This window comes from Aedes aegypti, chromosome 2, assembly GCF_002204515.2.
Source record: "Aedes aegypti strain LVP_AGWG chromosome 2, AaegL5.0 Primary Assembly, whole genome shotgun sequence".
Classification (NCBI taxonomy): domain Eukaryota; kingdom Metazoa; phylum Arthropoda; class Insecta; order Diptera; family Culicidae; genus Aedes; species Aedes aegypti.
Window position 1 is genome coordinate 307,646,488 of NC_035108.1, and position 24,460 is coordinate 307,670,947.

Genomic DNA, 24,460 nt, shown 5'->3' on the forward strand with positions numbered 1-24,460 from the left:
TAAATTCAACTCCAAAATGAGATATAGCGATTTTTTTTATTTTGAAGATACAAATAAAAGTTTTATGAGTACTCCCATAACATGTATTATCAGCATGGTTTTGCTCTATAAAGTCATCAGGACACTTAGTCATCTGCCTGCGAAATCAGACGGGCTTTCGGACTGTTTCGAATCATACTGGCAATTCTATATAAACTAACAAAATTATATATCGCGAATTAAGTTAAGTGTTTTAATTCAAGTAAAGAAAATGTTGTAAAATAATAACTAGGAATTTAGTACGACTATCTGTTATAAAATAGAAAACTAACAGCGTAATCAACATTTCATCTCTATGTTCAAATTCGACATTTTCAGTTATAATCTATCACAATTTTCCCTCGCAGGTGTTTCTCATCAACGCGAGCGTACGCTTCTGAAGTGCCATCGAATGTGAATACTTTCTCAATGACGGGCAACAATTTTCCCTGCTCCACCAACTTCTGCAGGTACGCAATGCCTTGCGGGGCCGGAACGAAATAGCCCCACTTGACCAGTCCATTGTGTGCGCTGACCGTGGCCAAATTGTTGCGCACTATACTTACCGCATTCTGGACCATGCCAGTTGCGAATCCGTTGTCGTCGATGTTTTTCAACACGGGAGAATTGAATGTGATGTACTGTTCGAACCTCCATGGCACGGATGTGGCATAGTCCGTTCCCTTGCCGGCACAATCCAGGATGATATCGAACCTAAAGAAAACCGATTAACCATTAGAGCATGAATGCTTTTAACCCATTAACACCCACCGTTTTCCCGCAATTGTACTCAAGTACCGAAATTGTTATCAATAGTTAATAAAGGAAATTTAAAAACTTGAAAGAAATAGAAGTATCAAGCACCATCTGGTAAGTGGATTCCGAAGGGTCTACCCCGTTTGGCATAATGCCGTATGGCATAATGCCGTTTGGCATACAGTCGTTTGGCATAATAGCTGTTTGGCATAATGCCATTTGGCATAACGGTCGTTTGGTATAATCGCCATTTGGCATAATAGCCGTTTGGCATAATTGCGAAAAACATTGAATTTGATCAAATTCCTTTCATTAAGCAAAGGGGTGTGCATAAACTGCTCACGATCGTACATTCCGTTGTCAGTTAGTGATAGGGCATACTTCTAATCATCATTTTTCAAGGAAACCAATATCCAATAAAGCTCTTTTGGAATTGCATCATACATGACTTCCGGGGTCATTAAGTCCGCATTTTTAACAAAAATATGTCCAACGCCTAAGTTATTCCATGTCATTTGAAAAAAAAGGAACATGGAATTTTATGACGTATCTTATGGTACGGCATATTACTGTACCACTGCAGTATCTTCATTTTTCAAACTATGCCAAACGACTATTATGCCAAACAACTGTTATGCCAAACGACTATTATGCCAAACGACTGTATGCCAAACGGCATAATGCCAAATGGCATTATGCCAAACGGGGTAGACCCGATTCCGAAGTATAATATTTCGTGTCGACTTCAAATTATTTACACTATAAGAACTGTCTTTATTTGAAGACGCTGGGCGTTAACCCTCTCTGCCCCATGATAGCTCCAGAGCTCCATTGATTTTTGACGAAATTAAGACACACCATATCTGATGACAACTATTCAATAGTTACTAGAATAGGATTAAATACTCATCAGATTAATACAATAGTCAGCTAATTGTTTCAATAGTAAAATTACTAGTGATAAATAAACAATTTACTTAAAAAAACAAGTAAAAGAAACTAACTGAAGGATGTAGCCTATTTGCAATTGTATTCTTCATCTTTCTGACATTCCTCACTGGGACAGAGCCTGCTTCTCAGCTTAGTGTTCAATGAGCATTCCCACAGTTATTAACTGAGAGCTTTCTTTGCCAAAGTTGCCATTTTCGCATTCGTATATCGTGTGGCAGGTACGATGATACTCTATGCCCAGGGAAGCCAAGGAAATTTCCATTACGAAAAGATCCTGGACCGACCGGGAATCGAACCCAGACACCTCCAGCATGGCTTTGCTTTGTAGCCGCGGACTCTAACCACTCGGCTAAGGAAGGCCCCATTGCAATTGTATGTTTAAACTTTTAGAAACGCTTTTTTTCGTAAAAAAATAGTTAATCAAAGTTTTTGGGAAATAAAAAGTTGAAGGTTCAATTGAATGTATACTTACTTTCCAACACTCGCCAACTGTTGCACATGGGCCGGTTCGTTATAATCCAAAACGTATCGGACTCCCAGATTTTGTACCATTTCAACGGCATCAGTTGAGCACGTTGCGTAGACTTCTACGCCCTCAGCCAGTAGAATTTGAACTGCCAGCGTCCCGACACCCCCGGCCGCACCTAACACTAAGACTTTTTTCCCCCTCCCACCACCAACGGGTGATATTGCGCCGAGTAAATTTCCCAGCTGACCGGTAAGATACAAACCAGACCACGCCGTAAGGCCAGCGTATAGCACGGCACTGGCATCGATTTTGCTGAGATTTTCCGGTTTTTTCGAGAGCTAAAATCATACATAAGATTTGTTTTAAGGAATTGTGGCGCAACTTTTTCAAAACTTGTACTTACGCAATATCGTTCCACGACAACGTACTCTGCATGAGATCCCTGTTGGTGCACCGGGCAAACTCCCCACACTTCATCGCCTACGTCCAGATCTCGACTGGACACTCCCATGCCTTTCTGTACGATTTCTCCGCAAAAATCCCGACCGAGTGTCAGAGGAAACTCGATGCCGCTTTTGCAGCGCATAGTATTTAGTACTGCCGCACCGTAGCCCTCTGAAAGTGAACAATCAAACAGAAACTCGGTTATGGGTAGATATGAGGATTTGATACAATTTCAAGAAAATTATGTAGGGAAATATTGTGGATTTTTCCAGAAAAACTCCAGAGAAAAAATTGATAAGTTCAGTAGTACTCTTCATTTTTTTTTTAATTCCTCAACGAAAATCTACAGGAATTTTAGCAGCAATGGGAATTCTTTTTCTAGTATCTTTTGCTTGGACACTTCAGGAAATTTCTCCATAAATTTATTTTTATCATTTCAGAGGTATTGCTTCAAAACACAAGAAATTATATCATGAAATTGTTTTAAGATTTTTTCCAAAGCATTCTCCATAAATAGCTTTATAAACGATTTTCAGGAATTTTTCGAAGATCCTTCTATATATTCATCAAACATTCCCAGAATTGACACCTACATATATATCTGTGAAGATTATTTCAAAAATCTGTCAAAGAAGTTTTAGGAATCTCTTTTTTTTTTATTTTTTCGAATTCTTCCAAGAATATCCAATAGGGTAATGACTGTTTATTTTGTTCTCAAACGCTAACAGTTGGCGCCAGCAGCAGGGGGGGTATACGCAACGAGGTTCGCCTACCGTTCATGTTTTGTGGGTGTATTCGTTTGGCTCACAACGCTGCTAGGCATCCCGCTGTTTGAGTGTTGAAATGCATCAGCATTTCATGTCTGGCATGGCCCGCGTTTCGACCTGTGCTGTTTGGGTCGGCCCGCGTGAGAGATGATGCTGTTTGGGACGGCCCGCCCAAGAGATGATTGTTAGGCGAGCTTTGTTTGTAGTTGACAGCCGTACACCCACCCTGGCCAGCAGCAACAACCTTTCGAACATTCAGTTTCTCTTACCGGCCGCCGAGCGACGACACTGTTGTTTGTATGTCACCCACTGATCGCGCTACGCTGGATTCTCAAATTTCGCAAACTTTCAACACAAGCACATGGAAGAATGGTAGTCGGAGAACTGTCAAAACGTATGGAAAATAATGAAAATCGTAAAATACTTGCAATTAGGAAACTGGATCCAAAAAGTAGTGATTAGAAATCAAGTGTAAAGTGTATACATAACTTTTTGTGTTTAGTTCATCTTCCGTGGTGCTTTCTTTGCTTCAGGATTTCGTTTTTACTGCCATTGAAAAAGAGCCATCTATTGACTGGTAAACGAGAAACTTGTGACGATCGACGCGCCACCATAATTCATATAACGGAGAGTATTAGAACTAACTTGGAGGTGATGATTTCGCAATTTGGAGGTTAAAATCACCTCCAAACACTAGCGATTTTGCGGTGGGATGTTGACGTTTGATCACGAATTGCCTTTTCAGTTTTGAATATCGCCCTATTGCTTTTAAAGGTCTACTATTTTTCTAGATATTTCTTTAGAAACAACTCTTGTATTCTGAATTGAAATAGGAACATTTTGTCAACATTTCATTTTTCTATTCTGAGGATTCTTGACTAGATGCATTCAGCAATTCGCTCCATTGAAATCAAAGAACACCTCCAAAAACTTTTCAGGCATTTATCACATTGTGCTATTGGTGCCTAGTATTTTTTGAGAAATTTCTCTCTTTTTTTCAGGAAAAATCTACAGAAATGCTTATAGTAATTTCTGAAGAAAATCTTGCATGAACCACCCATTAACCTCATCCAGACCATATTATGCTAAAATTAGTTGAGCTGAAGTGCTCAGTAATCCATATTGCTGAAATTCAGCAAATTGAGGCTGATGATCATGAGAATTTACTGGGAAATTCAGCAAATTTGTACAACATATTTCAGCACAGCAAAATTTGGCAAAAACACCCTACGTTGGGCCGCCCAGACAACCAAAATGTACGTATAACGAAATCACCTGGAGGCTTTGTATGTGCAAAATTTCACTTATAAGATGTCGCGAAAAGGCCTTCTACGTACAAAAGTGGAGGCGATATGCGTGCATATATTATGTGATGAATAATAACATACAATGCGAGTGTATAAACTTTCTACCGAACTAACCTGTGAGCTTATGCGACTTAACGTCTGATAACAAATGTTCATTTGACAGCTGCTACGGATTGATTCGACTTACCTTGTACGAGTGTACGAGACGAAACAAAATGTACAAATGAACTCAGAAAAGAAGTGTTTTATGCGAGGAAACTCATCAATCTGACGAGTTTATCCACGGTGTTTTGCGAGTTTGATGTAATTAGTATGAATGACCGAGTTGTAACGTGAACTTTCATGCGATTTCTGGTTGTCTGGGGAAGTACGCTAGGTTGAAGTTTGTTAGGCCGCATGAATCATTAAGTCGAAACATTAAAAACTTAACAGCAGGGTTGGAAAAAAAATCTGAAATTCACTCTACAGTAGCCAAGCAAAGCCAATCACCGTCAGCAAAGCCAGTGAAACTCACGCCCATCGCTGCTGTAGGCAAAAAGCCTTGAACAATGCAAAACACCCGTTGCTAAGGGCAACCCAAAATTACTGTAGAAAAATGAAAAAAAAGGTTTTATTTCCCGCATTTGGAGCCTTCAATGACACTAAAGATTTAGAAAATAATGAATTATTCATGCACCCAACGTAGGCTACTAGATGAGATTCACGTTTTTGAACTACTGTACTGGGAAGAGCCACGTGATTTTCGCGATATTTAAGCCTACTACTACAGGTCGGACTCGATTATCCGGAGACTCGATTATCCGGGGACTCGATTATCCGGGATTCGATTATCCGGAATTTTAGACTCGATTATCCGGAATTTGTTTTTTGATGTTCTTGTTTTTCACTTTTTTTTGTATGGTTTTCAGTTGGAGCTGCCTGACAGCTTAACTTGTCAAGGCTGAACCCTCGGTCTGGCTTTTGCCAAGTTTCCCCTCTACCAGGACCAATACTCAGACGGACTAGGCAATGGCGCCCACATGAACACTGCTTTTTTATTAGTATTGTGACGTGGTAGTTTTTGAAAAGTACCCATATTCCCTTGCTTCTGAGAAAAGGAAGCATTATGAAAATCAGCAGCTCCATTAGAATTTGTTTGAAATAGTAGTGTAGAATTTGTTTGAAATAGTAGTGCATTACTAATACTGTCTAGTCGAAATGGTTTTGAATAATTTGTCATTCAAGTGCTATTCTGATTACTATTGTCTTTTACGTAAGATTAGAGTCTTAAATGTCAAGTGTCGTCAAGTCTTAACAAAATTGGCTGTTTAGTAGTAGTTCTAGTTAATTTCATTTTTGTTGTTAAAAGTATTTATTGGTCATTACGTTCATATATCCTTAAAGAAAAAAGTCGCTTTCCTTGTCTGTTCAACAATTTTTCGAAACTAGCAAGTGTACCCTAATGATCGATCTCAGCGTCTTACATTCCATAGTCATTTTTATAGTGAATATTGAAGAGTAAAGTTACTTTAGGCTTCTTTTACAGTCCTACAAGATTCACTTTTCGGTGGCAAATGCAATGCTTTACAACGCCTACTTTCTACTTGTAAATTTTGCGAAAATGAAGCTGAAATTAGATTATTTATACCGCTGTTACAAAAGAGGTATTTCTTATTATGGCAATGTAAAAACCATATTAAAATAAGATTGTCGCCACTTATTTCTACTCAGTGAATCTACTAGTCATTTTCCTAAGAGTTCCTAAGTATTCCCTACGTCGTATATGATAACGATGTATCTAGCTAGCTAATAGTAAGAGTGGCTACGGATCATTCTGGTTAGCAAAAGGCAAACTGAACGTCACCAATAGTATTAATGTCCACTTCGACTAGATTATTTATTTGAAATGGGCATCAATTCTATCAATGACGCAGAATGTCCGTTGGATCACATCCGAGATATTATTGCGTCTTCTTCTTCTTCTTTCTGGCGTTACGTCCCAACTGGAACAAAGCCTGCTTCTCAGCTTAGTGTTCTTATGAGCACTTCCACAGTTATTAACTGAGAGCTTTCTATGCCAATTGACCATTTTTGCATGTGTATATCGTGTGGCAGGTACGAAGATACTCTATGCCCTGGGAAGTCGAGAAAATTTCCAACCCGAAAAAATCCTCGATCGGTGGGATTCGAACCCACGACCCTCAGCTTGGTCTTGCTGAATAGCTGCGCGTTTACCGCTACGGCTATCTGGGCCCCTAATTATTGCGTCTATGCCATATGAATTATGACGCGGCTTTAAGCAAAAAATGCCAAAATGTGATACCACCACTACAGGTTACGCCTTTGGTTTCCATCATATGGGCTAATGGATTATGCCCTCCCATCGCGGCAAGGTCGCATAACCAAGGGGAGTGGATGTTCTTGTTTTTCACTTTTTATGCATAAATCTGAGATGATTTGGTATTGCAATATACATTATGAATGGTTTTGCAGTTTTTAACGTATATAAGAAAAGGGGGGTTTGAACAAGTGTTTTTTTTGTGTATGCTGATCAAAATTGTTTTTTCTTGTAAAGACCCCTACTGTTCCTAGAAATAATTTCTGACTACGCCACCGCATCATATAGATATTATAAAGAAAATTTTCCGGTTTACGGTAGCCGCAGAGTTCTACCGCAGCTGTCAAAGTTCTACCGCAGGCTTCGAAATCATTCCATCATTGAAACAAACGATTCAATCATAGTATGCTTGAGAGAGAAAACGCTATGGAAAATAGCAACAAACAACAATCATCAAGATGGTATCCAAGGTATCATTGAAACATACTGATGATTTGCAAGTACAAACCAGTGATGTGATTGCTGCGGTAGCTTTTCGTTGAGCCGTAAAACGGAAAGTTTTCTCTAAAATTGCAATAAAACAACGAAAAGAGATAATATTTAAGTTCTTTTATCAATTTTCAGATAAAAGATTTCAATTTTTTTCTTAGTGATTCGATTATCCGGAAGATTCGATTATCCGGAGTGAAAAAAAATCGATACTCCGGATAATCGAGTCCGACCTGTATTACCATTACCAGCACTGCTTAACAGGAACCAGATTTTTTCCTTCTTTTAATACATGCTATTCTTTCTTTATTTTTAATTCATTTCGCCTAATGACACGTTCGGCTTAATGATCCATTCGGCATAAAGTATCTCGGCCTAACGAACTTCGGGCTGATGACCCAGCACGTGTCTGGAGTAACCCTTGGAGATATTAGTGGAATTCCTGCAGGAGTTAGGAATGGTAGCAGCTGAGTATCTTGCAAATAGAAACGTTAAAGACCTCTTGCGTGCAAAAGAGACCAAAGAGGAATCGAAGAAACTTTAAACTACAGAAATTACCTAAGAGATTACATTAGGTATTCCTCCAAAGATTCCTTTACAAATTTGTCAAGAATGTTCCTAGTCTCATGAAGACTCATGAATTCAACCAGTAGTTTGAGATTTAATCCATGATGATCCCTCAATAATTACTCAAAACAGTTGAGATGTTCTAAACATGTCTGAAAGGAAATGCCAAGTTATTTTTAAAAAATTGTTACACATTTTTTTTGAGAAAAAAGAAATTAACAAAATTTAAAAGTAATCTCCAATGTGTTACTTTTGAAGTCTAAAGTAATCCTTGATGAAGTTCTAGAACGATCTTTGAAACAACTTCTGCAACACGATATTTTTTAACTTCAAATGGAATCTCTGAAGAAATTCGTGCGATCGTATGGATAACCGGAATGATTGCAGTGATATGAACTGGTGTGAAGCCGTAAATGATGTTTTGAGCAATCCATGGAGATTTTACTTAAGAAATTATTAGAGGAATGTTTGCAAAAACTGCAGGAGTGAAGTGCTGGAGAAATCTCTAAGGAAATTTCTGAAGGAGCCTTATGACGTATCCTAAGTCAAATTTATTGAATAGTTACCAGGTCAAAACCCTTGGACGAATGTTTGGAGCAATTTCTTGGAGTTACCGCTAATGAATTCTTAAAGGTATCCATATGAAAATGTCATGGAAATGGAAAAAGGCCCTGATATAGTCGAACTAATGCAATAAAGCAATTCATTAAGTAATATTAGTACATTGATACATTTGTAATGTAGCGTCAATGCTCTTTTGCTTGACAGCTTTTGTAATTTGTCGAATTCAAAGGCAATGTCGCATCAGTATTGTTGATATGCAGTAGAATACGTGAAATGTTATAATGTTTGGTGTTACTTGGGAACTTTGAGGATTCACTTGGAAGTATCCCTGTAGAAATCTTTGGAAGAGCTCCTTAAAAGTAAAATTGTTAAAAACGTCAGACGGAGTATTTGAAAAATAGATGGGGAAAATCCTTGTACATTCTCAGAGACAATTTTCAGCGTAACCTCTGTGGAAAATACTGGAGTTAGTACCGTTAGAGTGCTCAAAGATATCCTGGAGCAAATTCCTATAAGCATCCCTTGAGAAATCCCTGAAAGAATTTCGAAGAAATTTATTGGAGGAATCGCTAGACCAATTATGTAAAAAGAGACCTGCTATCAGCACTGAGGAAATAGTATTGATGTCGCGTTCCTTAGAAGATTTTTGGGAATGAAAAACCTGCAGATGTTTCTTTGATTATGAAATCTGGAAGAAATCTTTGCAGTTATTCCTGAGTTTACTTCTGGTGGAATCCAAGAAGATTCTGGAAGATGTTTTTTTAGTAATGAGAAATTCTTTGCTGAATTCTTGGAGAAAGAACTTTCAGGTAAATTCACTGGATAAATTTGTGGTTCAATATTTTTTTCTAAAAAAAAATGTAAATTCACTTCAGGGTAATTTTTAGTAAAAATTTTAATGGGTTCTTAAAATATTTTCTCTTGAATTCTGTTGAATGAAATGTGGTGTTGGAATCACAAAAATATTTTTAAAGGCATTAATTATATTACTGAAAAAAAAAAAATCCTTGTGGTAAATCTAGATTGGTTCCTGGAAGAATTCGAGAAAGGTTGCCAATTATCTGAAGAGTCCATGCTAAATTCTTTGAAGAGGAGAAGAGAGTCAACTCTCTCTTACTACAATCGTAACAACGTGTCTAACCAAAAGCTCTTTATTTGTCTCTTCTTCCGTGTCCACACGCCTTCAGTCATTCGATTGTTTTTTTTTTTTATTTTCATCCAACTGGGATTCGTTTTTTTTTTATTTTTTTTTTAGTATCATTCCACACATTACATTAATTTCTTATATCTAGGTGTTCTGTGTTATTAGACAACACTATCATCCTAATTTGGTAAAACAAATTTAAGATTTTATTAACATTTTGTTAACAACATATTACATTTCATTTGCCGTAGCAGTTCACATTTTTTACAGGTGAGTTGATTTCACCTGCTTATAAGAGAATGGGATTCGTCCTTACAACTCTCAGATCACAATCAGACGATATCGTGATTTTGTTCTGCCGGGCTTCAGTATATGCTATATTTGATGGGATACGCAGCGTTGATTTTATGCCGTATTTATTTAAACCATACAATTCTGTGTAGATCATACTTTTTGCGGTTCACGTTAATCCTGATATGAAATTGGTTTTTTTTTCCTACCGATGAGATCTTCAATGAACACAGTCTGCAGATATATTTTTTTTCTGTAGATTGGTTAATCATTCATGGATCATATTTGTAGCAAAATAAATGTCAAATCCATAAGGATCATGAACTGGATAAATCAAGACTAACAATGGAAAAGGCCTCATCTCCAAAAAGTAAACAATGAGAAAAATGCAATCTGGTTTTGTCATACAATGAATCAATTTTATATCATAAATTTAAGCATTGTGTATTTTTTATTGTGCAGAAAATCGCTGAACAAATTGATGTATAGCAATGAATATTCATTACTATCATTTTAGGCAAAAATTCTACTAATAAAACGAGTTGAAGAAATTGAGGTTTTTTTCACCAAAAGCTTTTGAGCCCTTTTGATTTGTGCCCATAGACGCCGGCCGATGCTGATGAGGCCTGTGAGTTGACGCCTTTGTTTATTCTAAAGTGTGTTGAGGCCTTTGTGAAGCTCAGAATCGATGTTGGCAAGCGGGAGCCCCACGAAAAACCTTTCATTCCATTCTGACGTTACTATAGGAGTGAGGCGTCAAAGTTGTGCCATGCCTACTAGATCGTTTGATGTTCGATCCGCTGCTACATTCTCGGATATCTTTCAACAGGCTTTTGATTGTCAGCCATCATAACAGGGTTGGAAGACAAGATCTATGACAATGTTCATTCAATACCACACATCCTCCCTCTTCTCAGGAAAAAAAAAAGGTTTAAGTGATGAGTTTTCACATCGTTTTCGTCATCACGAAAGCTTTTAGGAATTCAGGATATATCTTTCACATCGCTAAGAACTTTCCCGATGTATACTGTCTCATATCTCAACTGTTCACTTGTACATGCGACTTGGAAACATTTTTTTCCGCTGTAGGATACGGTGTTTATTCATAAGAAACGGCAAGCTAATTCTATGCAATGACATCTCTAAGACGAACTAATTTTGGACAAAATATTACCATTAATAAACTGACATATACATGTTGAACAGAGTAACATCAGCGTTTGACTCTCATCTTGTTGTACATTCAAACCACCGTACTTTCACGGAAATACTCACTCGAAGACTTGTTTGGCTGTTGTTACTTGTTTTGATATAACATACCTTGATCTACTAAGTTACTAGACATCATTGGGCTTACATATATTATTCTATAGATACATTTTCGACCGCCAGTCGCGCATGCATGTGAGCATCACTATTATTAGGAACCAATTTGTGACCACTAGTCACGATAGCAAGTGTACACCACCATTGCTTAGAGCAAATATACGACCACTAGACGAGCTTAAAACATCAATAATACTTGATAGGAACAAGTATACGACCACCAGTCGAGTTAACGACATTAATAGCAGTTACTAAGAACAAGTATGCGACCACCAGTCGCGGTAGCAAGTGTACACCACCATTGCTTAGAACAAATATACGACCACTAGTCGATCTTAAAACATCAATAATACTTGATAGGAACAAGTATACGACCACCAGTCGAGTTAACAACATTAATAGCAGTTACTAAGAACAAGTATGCGACCACCAGTCGCGGTAGCAAGTGTACACCACCCTTGCTTAGAACAAATATACGACCTCCAGTCGAGCTAACAACATCAATAATACTTGCTAAGAACAAGCATACGACCACCAGTCGAGTTAACAACATTAATAGCAGTTACTAAGAACAAGTTTGCGACCACCAGTCGAGGTAGCAAGTGTACACCACCATTGCTTAGAACAAATATACGACCACTAGTCGATCTTAAAACACCAATAATACTTGATAGGAACAAGTATACGACCACCAGTCGAGTTAACAACATTAATAGCAGTTACTAAGAACAAGTATACGACCACCAGTCGAGTTAACAACATTAATAGCAGTTACTAAGAACAAGTATGCGACCACCAGTCGCGGTAGCAAGTGTACACCACAATGGAACAAGTATGCGACCACCAGTCGAGTTAACAACATCAATAGCACTTCATAGAAACAACCATGCGACCACCAGTCGTGGAGGCAAGTGTACACCACCATTGCTTAGAACAAATATGCGACCACCAGTCGCGCTAGCAATATCAATAAAATTGATTGATAGGAACAAGTTTGCGACCAACAGTTGCGTTAAGGACATATTTTGCAACCATTTGTCGCGTTAGACATTACTTTTATATTGCAACCACCAGTTGCTTTTAGGGACATATTTATTTTATTGCAAACTCCAATCGCGGCAAGAATATTTATTTTTATTGCAACCACCTGTCACGTTAAGGACATTTTTTTTTCATTGCAAACACCAGTTGTGTTAAGGACATTTTTTCCATTGCAACTACCAGTCGCGTTAAGGATATTTTTTTTGCATTCATACATGTTTTTTTAACATGGCATTTATTTAGAACTAATAATGAATTGAGCAGATTTGAATAGTTTGGATCTCACAGATTATCGACACAAAATTCACAAAAAATTACCGATTCAGTATGCTTCACACTTAACTTGTAAACATTACTGGATACACAATGTACTGAAAGCAATCATGTGCACTATTGGGCAAATTTGACCAAAACATCGATAATACTGAATCGATTCAAATTCGATACGTCGAATCGTTTCGTTTTTTCAATCGAATTCTTTGTATCCATTTTTTTTAAATCGATTCGATTTTTCCAATCGTAAGCAAATTTACAAGAACAACGGCTCAAATTAAGACCAAATCCCTTGAATTAGGATTTCATGTAGTGCAAACAAAAACAAAATTGATTTATTGGAACGAAAAATCAACTTTTGGAACATCAATTCAAAATCGCCCATGGCTAGGAAAATGGAAAACACACTTACATTCATTTTTCACTCTATCTTACTTGATTAAAACTATTTTATTTTCATTTGAAACCAGGAGAGATAAAATATAGAAATGTGCGTATTATCACAGAAGAAACGATAAAATGATCACATACAAACAAAGCGAAATTTTATTATTGTTTATATAGAAATTTGCAGAGTTGATAAATGTTACGGGCGTTATTTTTTTTTGTATGATTGATATAACTAAATAATAAGTTATACAAATTGATTAACATTCAAGAAAACCACTAATAGAACTTTAACACTTAACTTCTCTTTTGCATCATTATACAAATTATACTTATTATACATATTATTATACATTTTGCACGGATATGTTCAACTGACTTCTGCAAAAAAATAGTTCAGTTCCTAACGTTATTCTTCTTCCTTTCAACTTATGCAGAAAATAGGTCCTTGATAAAAGCAGAATGCGCACTTCATAACTTAGATGAATCAGCTCGATATAACATAATCTTTGAATCGGATAAAACAGATGAAACACTTTCTCCATTTTTTTACATTCAAATATTTTCATCGAAGTAATCTGTTTGAATTCAAAAGCGAAACAAAATATTCACTTCAAAGCCTGCATCGCGCAACTCAAATAGTTGAGGTGATGCTGGTGTTCAATAAGAACAACAACAAGCACAGAAAGAAACATTGCTGCTCCAACGAGTAGTGAAGCGGCTAATACATATTCGTGTCATATTTCCTCTTCAATCAGTTTTCTCTTGTTCATAGAAAAATACCACATTGCTGTTTACTTACAGATATATGCCTTTTTTATCAGATTCAACTTCACTCCACAATCACATGTTTTCACACGCGGTTTAAGAAGCACTCGACACAAACACATTTTCTAGTGGACACTCCCGCTTGTTAACGAATCCAGGCACTCCAGGAACACGAAATATTATTTTTGCAATTTCTCATCGTAATAGGCTGTTTATCATCACGCCAATCTGTCATGAAACGGCCTACTTTCCTGCACTGAAGTATGCAGTGCGGGAATAGTCATTACGCAACTGTAACCAGTGCTGTAATGATTCATTACGCAACGCTTTCTCATTACGCAACTGTTCTGAGTTGCGTAATGAATCATTACACAACATTTTTTTAGAAATTGTAAAATGATGGTGTATGCTTTCCGACATAATTTCTGATACCCTCAAATGGTCTTCTACGAAATTGCAAAAAATGTTGTACGTAACTCGTTGCAGAACTCTATTTTTACAGCACTCGTCGTAATTATCCTACTCGGCAAGCCTCGTAGAATAAATTTACGACTCGTGCTGTAAAAATCATCATTCTGCAACTTGTTCCGTAAACTACTATTAAAATTCTGGCAGGATCGCCAAATGTGAAGCTCAGAATCGATGTTGGCAAGCGGGAGCCCCACGAAAAACCTTTCATTCCATTCTGACGTTACTATAGGAGTGAGGCGTCAAAGTTGTGCCATGCCTACTAGATCGTTTGATGTTCGATCCGCTGCTACATTCTCGGATATCTTTCAACAGGCTTTTGATTGTCAGCCATCATAACAGGGTTGGAAGACAAGATCTATGACAATGTTCATTCAATACCACACAGCCTTCTAGTTGTGGCTTGTTTTTTCATCAACTTCCAGTGTTTGGATTTCGATCGAACCATATTCGCGAACCATAGCAGTTCGTGGCACATCGCATTCGGAGAGCCCTATGAATGTAAACATTCACTCTCTCGTTTGGTACGTGGCACGAGAGCGTTCAAGAGCAGCAAACTGCAACAGTATCGAGCCATTCGGATGATTTATGTTTTGCATAAAATTGGTAATAACTTTCATATTTTCTGATAATGCAGCCTTTAACAACCTAACTATAATCTATTGGACCATTGAACACCCCTTTGGTCGCAAAAGAAAATAAAAAATATTCGCCACTGTTTCTTGATCAGAATGAGTGTGGGTCAGCGAATGTTACAAGTGTTGACACACAGTGATTGGGACCAAACAGTGGGTGGTGTGTGTCAGAGTCTATGAATGGAGAGTTGCGCGAAGAGACTTCTTTGAATGGTTGTTCTTTTTCGTCTTCGAAAACAGCCCCTATCTGTTTTGCTGGTCTGCTCGATAGGTAGACGGTTTGACAGTTCGATAGGTAGATTTGGTTTCACTCTTCGCGCAACTCTCCATTCATAGACTCTGGTGTGTGTCTGTCTTGTTTTAGTTCATGGCTCATTATCTTCAACGAACGGTAAATGTCGTGTGTGTTGTATGAATGCAGGCGTATAAATGGGCTGAAATAATGGCTCGTGTGTCAATGATCGTTAAATTTTCCAAAGCCTGTCATCTTCAGATGTGGCCTTTTGAAAATCATTAAAAATTGATGATGAAATAAGAAAATTGAAGCGTAGAAGAGTGTTAAGTGGTGAAGTAAGGTACATAGAGATCCCTACAGCAATAGTAGATTCGTGCGGCCGATGAAATATGTGATTGATTGAATCCTTCGTCATCCATGAACATTATGTATTAGTGATCCTTTATATAAGAGATTAGCGGAAGAAAAATGGAATGATTTGGCAACAGACCAGCAGTGCTGAGTTTGCTCAGTGTCGAGAATAATATTATAACACGGACATGACTTTCTAATTGCTAAAAAGTGTATTTTGTTTCGTTATAGATCTTTGAGCTACATTTCCAAACTAATAAACAGTAGAAAAAATACTAACTAAATATCGCATTGACAAACATTCAAAAGAGGTAAATATTTCATATTTTTTGCTCTATGCAAAACAACTTTTACCGAAATAATTTCAAGCGGATTACATTACTCCTCAAGAAAAGTTCAAAACAAACATAACGCATGTTCGTTTGGCTCACGCTTTGACAGCTCTCGCTGCTCGATTGGCTCACACTTTGACAGAAATGTCAGCTTCCGCGTATCTCTCTTATAAAGGATCACTATTATGTATGTGCTACGCGAGTGTGTCGTCGAGAAAATGTACAGAAATATTGGTTCAATTGAAATAATATTACAATTGAATGTTAGTTTTCATGCAATAGGGTCCTAAAGCCCTGTCCCAATTTTAATGCTAAACGCTTAAATTTAGGCCAATAACACATGTTTACTCAATTTTCTAATGTTTTCCGTCGGTTTGAGTCCAAAAAACATTGTTTTATGTTTTTTTAGATTTTGTCACACCCCTTGGCTTAAACTCAAATTTTGGGTGTATTTTGTTTTCCGTGTCCCTTCCGAAATGTCAGATAGGAACAACCCCAGTGTTACAACTAAATCCCCTGTGGTGTTTTTGTCGACTAAGCGAACGTCAAACATGATCTTAAGTGTCAAGGTTCATTTATGGACCCAATTTTTAAAATAAAGTTTAAACATGATATAGCCGTTATTTGAGCGGGAAAAATTGCTAAAGTAGTTGCAGTATGATGCTCTTTCGTGTTATTGAATGAAAACAAGATTTCAATGAAAATTTTAGGACCCAATTGAAACCAAATCGTGTTTTTGTTGATAAGTTGTGAAGTACAGACAGGCTGACACAGGTATTATTTGGTAGTATGATTCAAAATACATCACTCTACTGGAACCCAACGAAAAACTTGATAATGCTCACCGTTTAGACAACCACTGTGTAAAATAATACAAGGAGCAGTCACTCCCTAGTATAACCTGCATCTACTTAGTGGATTTGGAACGTTTTTCGCAATCTACATTGCAATTTTGATGTTTGTTTAATAGGCCTCAACTCGGTTTCCGTCAGTTATATTGTATGTTTCATTCACAACAAAACGCGCCGCCAACTTTCGAACAGACTGAAAAAATTGTCGCCAGCAAACCAATCAAAGGAGGTGCTTTGCCTTTGTGTTGGCAAGACTGGTGAAACGTCAAGTGCCAGAAAATAAATCAAAGGAGGTGATTTGCAATTGTGTTGGTAAGACTGTTGAATCGTCAAATTCACAGCGGTTGCTTGTCTGGCGACGATTTTGGCGACGGTTTCACCGGCGACGATTACAAATCGTCGCGTCCGATAAGGTGCAAAATTTACAATATAAATGAGGCCTTTTTGAGAAAAGGTCGCATTTGCGATGAATATCCTAGTTAGCGGAAAATGAGATGGAGCCTTTTAGAAAAATGTTATTTTTTCATCTTTTATGCATATTTTCAAATGATTATTGTATGGTTCAGTAAGAATAGGCTCATATACACTGAGATCAACAGAAACCCGACTTGAGGCCTTTTCAATTGTTGGTCTTGAAATGTTATCGCTTGTTCGCTTTCCAGCAGACCTGCACTCTGCACCACTGAAAATATTAAAATAAGATTGTACACCGCCAACTTGTTACGGAGTAACAGTTGACAGGTTAACAATTTTTCGCTCTATTATGCAATAATAGCTGAAAATTTTCAGAAATCTTTTACCTATCGTAATGTTCTCAATGGCCTTAAAGGTTTACGCATGAGTTTAAAACGTTAATTCACATATTCAGTAAAATATATCAATTGTTTTCACTTACCCTATTTACCCACTTGCCCCGCGGTACCTTATATGTATCATATGTTTGCGGGAGACGAAATGCTTTATCAAATTAATAACGTGTCACCCGCACTATTCTGTTTTTGCTTTTGAGAAACAATGGAAAAACATTTCAGTTGTTTTGAGTCGAAAACAGCGTGTGCAGTTTAAATGCTTATTAGTATATTAGTAGCTAACAGATTTTGAACAGCGGTGCGCATTCTACTTCTAGGCAGCTAAGCAGTCAAACTACTTCGATATGACATTAAGCGTATCAGATGTTTTTGCGGGATTGGGGCTTATTGAAATGCTTATTGGTTACCTGGCACGAGCCTTGGCAACTCGCTTAAACAAAAGACAATCCCAAAAGTTAGACTTATGAGGGCATTCAAACTTAGGGATGGTACACAAATTATGTCACGCTTAATTTCAACTTTTTCGCCCCCCCCCCCCTGTTCACACTTTTTGTATGTGTCTTCCGAAATTTTTTTAAGGCATGTCACGCTTGGCTTTACCCCCTCCCCTTGGAGCGTGACGTAATTTGTACATGACCCCTTAGTGGTATCATTCTTCATATGACAGACGTCCTTAGCGTGAGAAGAACCTCCGCCAATCTTGCATACGGCATTGTTTTGTTCCATGACCCCACTGGCACTGAGTGGAGTTCTGAAAATTTCCTCCAGGTTTCTGAAAATGGTCCCATGTCATACGAACATCGAACATAAGTCTGGCTTTTTCTAAAGCTTTAATATTATTTAGATTACTTTTGTTGAAGTGAACTAAATAATATTCTTGAGAAAACCCTTTCCGAAGAATGCCAGATTTGGTTCTCTTTTCCATAATGATTACTTGGACTGGGGAAATCCAAATAAATTATTTATTCCATTTTTGATCATCTCTTCAGATGATTTATAGTCACTTGAGAGACCTTTCAAGACGACTTTGAACAAACGTTCAGTTTTGTCGTCATAAGTAAAAATGTGTGTTTCTTCTCTTCAAGATGTTTGAGAAGAAGTTCGCGATCTTTAAGAGTTTTCAACAATACGCGACAGTCTCCTTTCTATGCGATTTGGAAGAAAACCTCGATTCCCCTAATGGAGTTCAACATCTCCTGCCTAAACCCCTGAAATTCAGAACAACTGACTACGATAGGCGGCACTGTTTGCTTCTTCACTTGAATCAAAGAGCCTGGGCTAGAGACTGCTTTGATTTCGTGTTCGGAAACTTTGTCTAGAGCATCGAACTGATTGCTCATTTCGATGCTATTATCAGCATTATCCATTTCACTCTCGGAAGAAAGTGCGCATTCCGGAGAAACGTCTTTTCTACCATTCTTGCCACGTTTAGTGACCGTTTTAAACCCTACTTTTTGGAATGAAGTTGTGAATTCAGAGATTCACCCTTCCTTTTGTTAGTAGTTGTAACCATGTTTACTGAACAAACGAAAGAACAAGTAACCTTCTAACAGGTTTTTTCCCAAGACGGTGTGCAAGAAGGATTACCACCGCTAGCTTTCGCCAACTTGTCCAACGAAAAATCGAAGGTAATCTAATCTAATCTAATCTAAGCGCTTGCACAGCCAATATTGAAAAGCATCCTGGAAATAGGTCCAACGAAAAATCGAAGGTACGGGTCCAAACAACGATCGTAAAGGGATCAATAGTTCATACTTTTTGCTGATCAATAGAGCTTAGTGACATTTCAACACACGTAGACTAGCATACGCTCGTCGTACACAGTTTGTTTTTGTTTTCCTCAAAGAAACTTGCATACGCTTTCCAGACTCATCAAAATGCATATGGAAATATTACCCAATTTCAAAAATTTACACCCGGTTTCTGGGTGTTTTTCGAGACTGAGTGCATATTGTTTTCCTCTAAGGTTCACAACTACATCTACACTAGGGCACCCATACCATTGGGCGTGATAACCACTATAGAAGTAAAATGAGTAATCTGTGCGTTGGTGCTGAATGAATATGGCATGCAGAAATGTACTACAAAATTATAAAGATTTGTATGAGATGACAAACTTCAAACTTTGAGCGTTATTTTCTCAATGCCTACTTTTTGCATATGGACAGTTATGCCTTTATGGGCAGATTTTCCTCATACAAAAAAAAACTTAATTAATTTCTTCCAAACCATATTCAAAATGCTCTTGTACTGGTTCGAAGGCTTTAAATACATGAATAACAATACTTAACAAGTGTGACTAATAAAAAATATCAACATTTTGTTGGCAAAAACAAAATTACCATTGAGTGTTGCAAGTCACCCCGCACAAGAACATTTGAAAAATTTCACCTTTTCTATGACTTTTGATATGACAAAATAATTCGATTCAATCTTCTGTCACGTCATTCTGTAGGCGAGCCAGTCATTAAAAGTTCTACAAGGAATTTAGATTTTTAGATAACGTTTAGATCATGATTTTGGTTGATTGAAGTTGAAAAGTGTTGCAAGTCACCCCGTTTGACGGTACTGAAAAGTACCGTTTTTTTATTTTAGCAGTGAAAAGTACTGTTTTTGTACTGATTTCAGTAAATTTTTCACGGCATTCTAGAGTTTGCTCTATTACTTCATGTTGAGGCAACTGCAAGGCACATGGAGGTCTTTATTTCGTCTTTGGCTGTAGTATACGTGAACTGTAACAGTTCGGATTAGAAAACAAAAATAAAATCCAAAAGTTATGCTTTTTATTCTCAAGAGGAAAATAACCATAATCGTTTTACAGATTTTCGAAACCGGTTATTTTTGCTCAAAATTAAAACAATGTTCAAGAGAATCTATGATTACATTACACTTGCTATCTGGATTGCGATTATAGCATAGGGGCCGTCCATTAATATCGTAAGGGGTTATGGGGGGAGGGGGGGTTTGAGATTTCTTACGCGCCATATAATTTATTTTTAATTTTCATACAAAAAATCTTACCATAAGGGGAGGGGGGGTTGAAAAATCCTAAAAATTATCTTACGTAATTAATGGACCGCCCCAATATGAGGATTTCTTTAAATTTGAACTACAGTTAACTCTCCCTTACTCGATATTCCGTATCTCGATATCGAGTTAGAGAACCAGAGTAAAAGTTGGTTTTCATGGCTAACTCGATGGTCCCTTGGATCGCAGTTGCATTGGTTTTGTGTTCTGTAACTCGATACCTCTCTAACTCGATGGTCCCTTCAATATCGAGTAAAGGAGAGATGACTGTATAACACAGGTTCTTCATTTTTGATGATTGCTGATGTTTGAATGATGGATTCTTGAGCCTTAAGTGGTCGTACTGTTATGGCCATAACTATATAGGTATTTCGCTATTGAAAAGTTTTTAAATTCTCGTTGCATTGATCAATTCAATGTTTTATCCATAGAATATTTTTTTGTGGATAATTTGAAGCATAACTTTTATTACATAAAAAAATAAACTAAATTTTTCTTAGTATGTATATTTATTAATATTTCACGATGCTGTAAAACAAAACAAAAATGTGTTGAGTTAGCAAGCATTCCTAAAAACATTATTTATTTGTTAACTCAGCAAGATATCATCAGCTTTGCACAAAACTTATTTTTTTAATTTATGTTGCAAAGGTTTTCTATTCCGTATTCCCCAAAAATCGTTTGAAGTTAACAAGCTCAACTTATTTCATTTTCATTTTCATTTTGCAGCGTTTGGTGGGGCAATGAGAGCGCAAGTCAGTCCAAAGCCGGGGGCAGGGATAGGTAATGGCCGTAATAGTCTATGCGGACCACTTGAACACCATCGGAAATGATAGGAAGGGTTGGGGTAGGGTATAGGAAATTGGAGAAGACTTGACACAGTAATGCGATTAATGCTGCAAAATGTAAATGTGCTGAGAGCAATTTAATTTAAGTTTTGAAGTTTGGTTTGATTTATTAAAATTTCAAACAATTGTACAAGTAAGAAAGAATGAGCTGATCGCTTTATATAAATTTAAAAACAACAAAGTAATAACAATATGAGAGTGATGCTAAGAACTGCTTATGGCACGATGCGACGCTTTAGGAGCTTTTGATAATGATTGAACATTACTATAAAGAACGCAATTCAATCGATGGTGACAACTGTACAAACTTTATCTGTTTTTATCATGTACAGATATCAAATTACAATTCAGTTCACTGATTGGCGGTGCTGATTTATATAAAAATATTTGATATTATTAAAATGAAATGTGTTACTTACTCATGATGATCATACTTCCCTGACCAGAATTATTCTGTTTTGAGCATCTTTTTCGAAGCTATTCTATCCAGTTATCCATTGACTGCTTACAATTCTGAAATTATTCTTATTGTGCATGCTCATGCATTATATTAGTAATGATCATAATCATGCAACAGATAAGAAGGTGAGAAAGAGAGAATTAGGAACAGTGATTAGTAATGAATAATTATGTAGTTTTGTGAGAATAATAAACAATTAAACAGTACTAATGAATAGCTTAAAAAATGACATTACAGCATAGCTGAGCCTTTCGGATCATAAGACCGATGTATAAAAATAATTTGTTTCGAAATTGTCCGCGTGGTCTTCTAGTGCCCCTATTGGATCAGAATCAGTCATAGACATACATACCGAATGCTCGCCATGACCCTATGACCAATATTTGTATATGTATAGCCTTAGCTGATGTGGCTTTTCTAATAGGTAGTTTTTTCACTCATTGATTGTCTTCAAAACCTTGTCAAGTATAGAAAATTGATTTTGTTTCATTTATTACTACATTGAAACTACATTGTACTTATTGAGTATTAGGTATTATTTTATGTTTAGCACTATTGATATTATCAAGGCCAGAATTCTCAGTGAGTGAAGAATTTTATAGTACTAGAACACCATAGAAGATCGCTAAACATTACCTAATCATGGAACGGCTTTTTGCTCTATTATTTTAAGTAGATGCTATTGATCTCCCTTTGCTCCTATCCGCAACCCGGTGCACGCGCCCTGTTGGTTTTCGAAAACCTCGTAGAAGATTACAAACCGTCAATGGCATTCCCAATTATTACCCCACATTGCACATTCAAGGGTCTGACTGTGCTCCTAACCCACCCTCAGTTTGTAATCTTCTCGCCAGTTTGAAATTATATTTTCCCGAAGTGAAAGTAATTTTGATGAGTGATAGCCGTACTATGCAGTAGTTTAACCAGAATCTTTAGGTCAGAAGACAAAATCTAAATTTTGTAATAAAAAGGTTGCCATTGCTTTGAAATTCACCCAACATCTAATCAAAGCTACTAACAACAGCGATCAATTATCAAAATTCATCGCTCCCTGGAAAATATAATCCCAAGCCCAGGGAAGTTAACAAGCTCAACTTATTGATAAGAAATTCCGCATTTCTGGCGGGTAGAACAAAATAATGTTTCTTCCTAAGCATCCCTAGATCAAAATACATGCGCTAATGCAGTTTTGAATGCATACCAAACCTGGCACCCACACAAACAGAAAGTGTTGTCGTTACGGTACATTACCCAAAACAGTTATATTAGGAAATCCTAGGAATGCTTCCCGCGGAATATTGATTGATTGGAAATACTTACTGATCATTGCGACATCGATTGGATTCACGGAGGCGGCCGTCACCTTCACGAGCAGCTGGTTCGGCGACGTGAGGACTGGCATTTTCAGGTTGTCGCTAAACTGCACCTCCTCCAGACTTCCGTAGGAGTGAATTTGCCAGCCACACATCTTGCTGATCGGGCGAGCCCTTCTGCTGCAGCTGGTGGCTCCGGCCGAAATCGTGGACAGGTACCGGGTGGGGTTGGGCAAATGTTGACTCACTAAACGGATGCACTTTTGGGGGAACATTTCGACGTGATTTTATTATAAATAAATCAAATTCAACTAACGACTAGAGCAAGAAATTAATGCGAAGTTGCATCAAACCGACGGGACCGTTTCCAGCCAGAATGTAAATAAAAGAGTTTTGACGTTTTTAGACATAAGATTTCGAGTAGATTCGAGTTGCACTTTGTGAGTCCAGTGCAGCCAGAGTTTATTGGAAAATCCTTCGATAGCTTAGGGGCCGTTCAAATATTACGTAACTCAACAGGGGGAGGGAGGGGGTCTTACATAGTGTTACGGTCCATACAAAAATTTAAAATTTTCCATACAAATGTTACGTGGGGGGTGGGAGGGGGTCCAAAAGTGACAAATTTTGCGTTACGTAATATTTGAATGATCCCTTATGTCGAATTCGTTTTTGAACCTATGGACCAATGCACGAGTTCACGAATTTGACATTTGAGCGCTGCCGAATTCACTCGTTGCTATGGACCGATGCACGAGTTCACTAATTTGACGTTTGAGCGGTGCCGAATAATTCGAATTATTCATTGGTCACATAAATAACACGGCACCGCTAAAACGTCAGATAATGAACTCGTGCATAGGTCCATGGCCACATAAATAACACGGCACCGCTCAAACGTCAAATAATGAACTCGTGCATTGGTCCATAGGTTGGAACTGGCGTAACCCGTTCTGAATCACAGTTTCCACCCCAACCCGATTCAGGTTCGACCGAACTACAATTTATTTGACATTGGTTTGTTTATGTGTTGATCACCGACCCAGTTCCTAAAAACGAAAACGAAAATGCTACGTCCTCTATGGACGGCCCCAAAAGTCGGAAAACTGTTGGAAATCAATATAAAACAGTTATTCAACTTACACGCAAACAAATTTTGTTGTATAATCTACCGAATCCATCTCGGTTTACAAGTGGGTTGCGCATATCGTCTTCATATACCTCTAAAATGAAAATAAATCTCGCGTAACTTTTC

At 37.5% G+C, this 24,460-nt stretch overlaps 1 protein-coding gene across 1 annotated transcript; it reads right to left on the reverse strand.

Moving 5' to 3' along the window:
• Nucleotides 1–204: 204 nt before the first annotated feature.
• Nucleotides 205–23,599, reverse strand: LOC5568815 (reticulon-4-interacting protein 1 homolog, mitochondrial). Its single transcript, XM_001658131.2, has 4 exons — nt 23,216–23,599; nt 2,598–2,809; nt 2,198–2,532; nt 205–732 (listed from the first exon to the last, which is right to left on the reverse strand). The coding sequence occupies exons 1-4, from the start codon at nt 23,481–23,483 to the stop codon at nt 354–356; spliced, it is 1,194 nt and encodes a 397-aa protein (XP_001658181.2). The 5' UTR covers nt 23,484–23,599; the 3' UTR covers nt 205–353.
• Nucleotides 23,600–24,460: the final 861 nt, after the last annotated feature.